Source organism: Hydra vulgaris, chromosome 04 (assembly GCF_038396675.1).
Source record: "Hydra vulgaris chromosome 04, alternate assembly HydraT2T_AEP".
NCBI classification, from domain to species: Eukaryota; Metazoa; Cnidaria; class Hydrozoa; order Anthoathecata; family Hydridae; genus Hydra; species Hydra vulgaris.
The window spans coordinates 12,347,501-12,355,314 of NC_088923.1; the positions used below are offsets into that span (position 1 = coordinate 12,347,501).

Genomic DNA, 7,814 nt, shown 5'->3' on the forward strand with positions numbered 1-7,814 from the left:
ATACTTATTGAGTTTGTTTTGAATGAACATACCATATTTTAAAACTAAAGCTTCAATTCAAAAAATTTTGAAATATCTTAATTTTTAAAATTTTTTTTGATCTATCTTTAGTTTTCTTTTTTTTTTTTAATTTTTTGTTCTTCTTATTAATGCAAACTTTTGTAATAGGTTTAATTAGCTATATAAATAACATTTAAGTTTTTTTCTAATTTCTATACTTTAAGTTTATTAAAAGATCAAAGAAATAGTAAGGTATTTAGGTTTTAGTGCAATTGTATTTTTAAAAATTTATGCTAAAAAAATAATAAAGCTTTTTAAAATAATTAAATCTTTAAAATATTAGTTATTAGTCTCACATCGAAGATGTAAATTGAAGATAATTTAACATTATTATAAATGCTAAATGACTACATAAGCATAACAATATTGTTAATAGAAAAGAAAAAGAAAACATTTTTATTAATTATTTTAACAAGTATAGAGCAAATCATAGCATTATTTTAGAATTATTTGTTATATTTTTTAGCATTATGTGCTTCTATATCTTGCTTTAAATACAAAAATCAAATATGCAATTTGGTCAACTCCACATCAGCAAAATGCTTTTGCCAAAATGGCTTTATTACTTTTGATGATTATTTAACATGTGAAGGTGAATATTTGCATTTGTTGTATTTAATTATGTACATTATATCATTTTAAACAAATATTGAAAAACTATTTTTAAAATTGCGTTTCAAGATATTGATGAATGTTCTGCAGTAGCAAATGCTTGTAGTTTTGAAAATAGCCTGTGCACAAATGTACCAGGCAGTTACAGTTGTTCGTGCAAAAGTGGATATGCGTTAAGTAGCAATCACGATCGTTGTATAGGTAAGCATTATTTAAAATAGTAGTTATGTTTTAAAATAGTTTGTTTTTTTTCGATGTAAAATAATTTTTTTGAAAAATTTTTTAGATGTAAATGAATGTAATTTATTATGTAAATCTCCAAATTCTACATGCACCAATACAATAGGATCATATGAGTGTCGCTGCCTTGCAGGCTCTTTTTATAATGCAACATCTGACTCATGTCAAGGTTTATTTGAATGTTTTTTTATACTACTTACCTTTATTTACTATTTTTAATGCTCTTTATTTGCATTCTTTAACAATTAAAATAAAAACCTTTTTGTTATTAACTTTCATTCAGTTTCTTATTCCCTTTTAAAAAATTTTTAAGGTCTTAGTCAAAACAACTAAAACCAATTTTAATTACGTTTACATTGGTAGAATAAAAACATTTCATTATTAGATTAAATTCTAAACAATACTCCATTTAATCTAATGGACCCTTGAGTCTATAGTTATTTATTTATAATGTTTTTATGTATCCTGTCATATTTTTTAAATAAAAATTTTAAATATATTGATAAAGCTGTCAATTGTTTTTATTTTCACATTTTTTCAAGTTATTTTTATTAATATTATTTTAAAAAATTTTTTAAATAATTTTAGATTTGGATGAGTGTAGGATGGGTACAGCATTGTGTGACACAGTAAGAGGAACATGTCAAAATCAAAATATATTTGCAACTGGCATACCTTATAATTGCTCTTGTCCCAATGGTTGGCAATTGTCAAAAGACGGAACTAATACCTGTATTGGTAAGTTTCCATTGTAATTCTTTTGATTTTTCTTACTAAGCAAAGAACCAAAATTTAAACCCAAAAAGAAATAATGATAAAACAATTTTTCTTATTAATTTATCATTTGCAGATGTAAATGAGTGCTTAAACTTGTGCAATGTAACTAATGCTTTTTGTATAAATACCATTGGTTCTTTCAAATGTGAATGTGCTGTTGGATTTTCATTAAACTCTTCATTTCAGTGTGAAGGTAAGTTGTATCCTAGGTAATGTACCTTAACTTTGTAATCTAGGTTACAAAGTCGGTACAAAGTTAGCCTTTTTGTTTAATTTTTCTAGTTTTTTGAAGTTAAATTTTTAAGTTTAATAATCTTTTCAAGAGATGTTGATGTATTTTCCAAAATTTATATTACATATTAATGGTTTAGCTGTAAATTTATGCTCTCAAGTAAATTGTCCATCAGGCTCGAATTGCACATTTATCAGTCCTGGATATTTTACTTGTACATGTAAACCTGGTTATCTAATTAATTATATGTCAAGCTGTGAAGGTATAAGTTATATATTATTTTTGTATTTTCTTCATTCATTGATATTGATATCTTTCAAATTTATAACATTTGTTTTCTAGAATAGATCAGATATAGTTAAAACACAATTTTTAAGTTTTCAGTCTTTTAAATAAGAACAGCCTTCTGTTTGTCAAATATTTAATCAAGAACATAGTTTTAAACTGTGTTTTAAAATACTTCTTTTTTAGCCCTTCAATTAAAATCATTATAAATTGAAAAATTTAATAATGTACAAGATTAACGTACACTTTATGACCAAATAACAGATTTACTTAAGTGACTGAAAAATTAATCGTAATTTTTCAAATTATTGTCAATTTTTTTTTAGAAATTGATCAATGTCAAAGCAAAACACCAACCTGTTTGAAACCTCATCAAATCTGCCAAAAAGGTGTTGGCAGCCTTGGTTTTACATGTGGTTGTCGCAATGGATATGAAAACATTAGTAGTGAATGCAAAGGTATTTTTTGTTTTAACTTTTTTTTATGATTGATGTTTTTAAAGTTTAATCAGTGACACTTAAAAAAATTTCAGTACTAAAAAAAAATATCGGTACATATTTTTTTTAATCGTTTACATTATTGATAAAAGACTCTATAATAAAAATAATAGTAAAAATAGATAAGTAAAATAAAATAGTATATAATAATTATAATAATGTTATATACAATATATATTATATATTAAAATAATTGCACAGGAAACATATTAGTATTATAGTGGTAAAATACAGTCTATATTTTTTTATTAGCAATTAGTACAAACATTTGTAATCAAGCTTTATCAAATAATGTATCTTTGTGTCCTTCTGGTCAGTTATGTTTTGATTTAAAATCAAGTTATGAGTGTAGATGTCCGTCAGGCTTCATAAAGAACAGCTCAGATCAATGTGAAGGTAGTTGTTTAAAATGATTGTGTAGCATTTTAACTGTAAATTTTTATTTCTGCCTAAGAGAAATCTGTATTAAAGCATTTATATATTGTGTTTGATTGAAATGAGTTAAATCTCCTATGGTTTCTAATGATAATAATGATTAATAATTTATGAAATGTGATCCTAGAAATATTTTTGTTTGTTTTTCAACTTGAGCATAAATACAAATTTATTTAAATAGATTTTTGAACCTTTATTGCAAAATTTAATGAATAATAAAACTTTTTACAAAATTAAGTTTGGAATCAATAAAATTATATTATCTCAAAGTAAAAAATTAGACTTCAATAAAAATTTAATAAATTTAATAAGAAATATTTAATTCTGAACTGTGGTTTTCCTTTACCAACCCCAGGGTTAATATTATTATTAATATTGTGAGTAAAAAGAATAGTTGCACCTTTGATTCAAAAAATAATAAATTCTCACAGTGAAGTATAGAAAAATTAGCTAAAGATTAATTTATGCTAATTTATATTTTGAATTGTTGAAAATAAAACGACTTCAAAAAGGTGTTCAACTAAAATTACAAACAGTTAATGGAAAATTGTAAATCTAATTTATATGTTTCAAGCATAATACATAAAATAATAAAGTTAAATAATCTAACTGAAAAAAAACTTTATTAACCATAATATTATCGCTTTTTTTATAAGATTTCATTTGATAGACTTCAAATAGGTGTTCAAATAAGTTATTTAATAATTTACTGCAAAATTTTGCACAAAAATATTCAGAAGGTTTGTATTCATTAAAATGTCTTGATGGGCATAAGCCAAAATAGCATATTTCCATTTTTACCAAATGTGATATTTTTCCGCAAACTATTTTGTTGTTTAGTTGCCTAACATAAGGGAAAATTTTGTACGTCCAACTGACTTATAACCATCTCGACTAGAGACCATTATCTTGTCCACTCTATTCTCTATTGGTAAAACTTACATTCTCTCTATTGGTAAACTTACATTCCTAGCCAATGTTAAACTGTATTGATATATTATTTTTCTTAACTTAGACTCTATGTATGCTGGGTATTTTAAAAAGAATATGTAAATGTTTTTGTTTTGTAATTTTAAAGCTGCATTACTAAAAACTTAAAATAAGGACAAATGTTATATATATATATATATATATATATATATATATATATATATATATATATATATATATATATATATATATATATGTATGTATATATATATATATATATATATATATATATATATATATATATATATATATATATATATATATATATATATATATATAATTACAAATAATTTTGCTTTCATAATGTTAATCTCAAAGCTTTAAAGTTATCAAGATAATTCTGGTTTAGATATAAATGAATGCCTGTTAGATAAGAGCTGCACAGGAAATGCTGAATGTATAAATTATAATGGTGGGTATGATTGCAAGTGCAAACCGGGCTTTAGTGGAAAAAATGAAACTCACCCTTCTGCAAAAGTTTGCTATGGTAATATTGTTATTTTTATTAACTAATAGTTGTTTATAAAGTTTTTTTTCTCAATCTGTTTATACCGAGCTGTGATGCATTTTTTTACACTTTAGAAGACAGTGCTTGGAGTTCTTGGCAACAAGTCACCAAATGCAGTATGCCATGTCAAACTGATCAAAAACGAGGAAAGATTATATTTTCTAGATTTTGTATACTTAATGGTCCAGGAACCTGTCCAGGAAATGCAACAAAAGAAGAATTTTGCAATTCTGATTACTGTGATAACAGTAAGAATACATTTGTCAAATGTTTATTAAAAACTTTTTATTATTAGTATGTTTTTATTTTTCTTATTAATTCTTTTAGTTTGTTCAAGTTTCACGTTCATTTTTTATTTCAAAAACACTTGAAAACAATTTAAAAATTTGTATTAAAGTATGTTAGCGGTATTAGTTTTTTTCTAAAAGGTTGTTATAAAAAAATGTTTTTATTAGAAATAAAAGTTTTGAAATCGGTGCATTGTGAAAACTGGAAAAATATGGAAGATTTTATTGACCTTCCTTTTAAAGAAGAGAACGAAACATGGTTTTTTGAAGTTCGAAAGTGGCTTGGTTTTCACATAAACAGTATGTTTGTTTTTTTTTTAAATATTTACGGCAACATTTACTACATTTATATTTACCACAAGTTGTTTTTTCATTTATTTTTATTTATTATTATTATTATTATTATTTTTATTATGTTTATTCTATTGCTTTAATTATAGCAGTTGAATGCAAAGCCTTGACAAGCATTAAGGCGTCTATCCAGGTCAAGCTTGAAAATTTGCAAATGGAAATTTTAAAGATTAAAGATATCCGTTTATTGTTAAGAAAAATCATTGATTGCAACACTTACCTTCAAAAAATAAATGATTTGCGTCAAAAATACAAACGTGTTCAATCCAGATTGGTTATGTACACAACTGTAAAAGCAGCTTTAAAGAAATTGCAAGACAGAATGACTTTAAAACAAAATAAATGCATAAATTGTAAGTTGAAAATTTTGAATTAATTTAAATATTTTGGATTTTTATGTTACCATATTAACTATGGTATAATGAAAACATAAAATTGATTGTTACTAATGATAAACTAAAACAAAATTAAATATCTTGGTATAAAAATTGATTCAAGTTTTTCCTTTTTATCCCACTGTAAAGACTTAACAATGAAATTTTCAAATGACATTTTGGGCAAAATTTGCCATTATGTTTATCTTGAAACACTCTTGAACATATACCATGCTATTTTTGGCTCACATTTAAGATATGCATGCCAAGTATGGGGGTAGTCCCATCAACAAGCTCTTATTAGGTTATCTTAATCCAAAATAAGGATTTAAAAATATAGAATATTAATTTTAATCCGAATATGCTCTACCTAACTTCAAAAGTATTAAAACTTTGTGACTATATTCAACTTTTAAATTTTCAATTTGTCTGGAACCACCAACACGATAACCTTTAACTTTCATGATTTTCTTTTGCAAAAGTGTTAACACTCGTTATCACCTTCGTTCCAATAGTAATTTAAACCTGTCTGTCTCTAAACATTGCTCTCATAATTACAGACATAAATCTATAAAATATCAAAGCATTAAAACTTGGAACAACCTTCCTTATGAACTAAAAGCTCTGAATTCATTCTTAACCTTTAAAGCCAGTTTATTCTACTTTTTATTAAAAAAATATAGTTAATATTAATAGTTTCTATAATCAATTTTTGTTGTCTTTAGTATTGCCTATTGTTTTTTTTATAAATATTTACATTACTGTTATTAACTACTTTTAACTAATATTAATATTGTTATTATTATAGTAATTGTTAATGTTATTATTATTGTATTGTTATTATAATAATAATTTTTTTTATTATTGTCATTGTTGTTGTTATATTACTATTGTTGTATTATTATAGTATAACTTATAATCACTACTATTATTAATATCTTTATTATATTTATTGTTGTTATTATCACTATTTTTATTATTATTGAATTTGACAGGTGTTTACTTAATATATATATATATATATATATATATATATATATATATATATATATATATATATATATATATATATATATATATATATATATATATATATATATATATGTATATATATATATATAAAGAGAGATGTGAAATAATATATAGAGAGAAAGTTAATTAATTTTTTCTCTTTTTCTTATTTAGATATATTTGACCCGTATTTTTTATCAGCGTAATCATTTTAATGCTTTTAAAAACTTAATTCTTGTTTAATTATTTATCTTATCACTTGTATATCAATCATTTTAATATATATATATACTTGACATAACTATTTTTGGTTTGTTATTTGACGATTTTATTAAAAAATAATAATATATTTAAATCGTTTCCTAATTATTTATGAATTAATTTTTAATAACCGTTTCATGATTATTTATAGTAAATTAATTTTTAATAATCGTTTCATAATTATTTATAATAAATTCGTTTATTTTTTAATTTTTATTTGTTAGTCCTTTTCGTCTATTTTAGGATTTTTTAAGAGACTTTTTTGTAGTTTTGTAATTTTTTTTTGTTTGACCTTTTTGTTTATTTTAATGAATTTTTTAAGAGACTATTTTTTAGTTATATTTTTTGACGATATTTTTTTTTTTGAATAAAATCTTGCTCGTTTATTGCTCATGTGTTTTTCTTATCGTTTATTTTAACTAAAAAACCGCACACCCTAGAGGAAGTTGATTCAAGCCGAAAAAAATGTCCCAGGGTCTTGTCATTCTTTTCTGGAACCGTACCGATGTGACTTACAGAAAATAACACCTTTGAAAATTTTATTTTGATCCAAGAAGAAAAATAACGTTTTTGTAAAAACACTTAAGTCCAATTTAAGAAACGGCGAAGAACTTTTTAAAACCCAAATTTAACTGAAAGACGATTTAAACCATGTGTACACAGAGTTTAACTTGAAGACAAATTTGGATTTAACTGAAAGCCGAATTTGGATTTTAAAAATTTTATTTCTATAATATATAAAATTCTATTTAATTAAAATTTATAAAAATATTTAATTAAAGTAAGAATTCGGAATTTCATTTCAAATTTTAACTTCTTATGCATTAGCCAAATTAACATGTATTTAATAATATTTAAAGTATGCGAGTACATTGATTTCTAACAAATTATAAA

The 7,814-nt window shown here is 23.2% G+C and overlaps 1 protein-coding gene across 1 annotated transcript in view; it reads left to right on the forward strand.

Annotated features, from left to right (window-relative positions):
* Positions 1-7,306, forward strand: part of LOC101240899 (fibrillin-1) — a 29,426-nt gene extending 22,120 nt beyond the window's left edge. The window contains exons 19-31 of the mRNA XM_065795471.1: positions 527-652; positions 742-873; positions 959-1,081; positions 1,501-1,650; positions 1,763-1,882; positions 2,061-2,183; positions 2,533-2,664; positions 2,956-3,099; positions 4,478-4,615; positions 4,711-4,884; positions 5,092-5,223; positions 5,364-5,627; positions 6,834-7,306. Coding sequence (XP_065651543.1) covers positions 527-652; positions 742-873; positions 959-1,081; positions 1,501-1,650; positions 1,763-1,882; positions 2,061-2,183; positions 2,533-2,664; positions 2,956-3,099; positions 4,478-4,615; positions 4,711-4,884; positions 5,092-5,223; positions 5,364-5,627; positions 6,834-6,865 — 1,790 coding nt within the window. The 3' untranslated portion in view covers positions 6,866-7,306. The remainder of the gene's footprint in view (positions 1-526; positions 653-741; positions 874-958; positions 1,082-1,500; positions 1,651-1,762; positions 1,883-2,060; positions 2,184-2,532; positions 2,665-2,955; positions 3,100-4,477; positions 4,616-4,710; positions 4,885-5,091; positions 5,224-5,363; positions 5,628-6,833) is intronic.
* Positions 7,307-7,814: the final 508 nt, after the last annotated feature.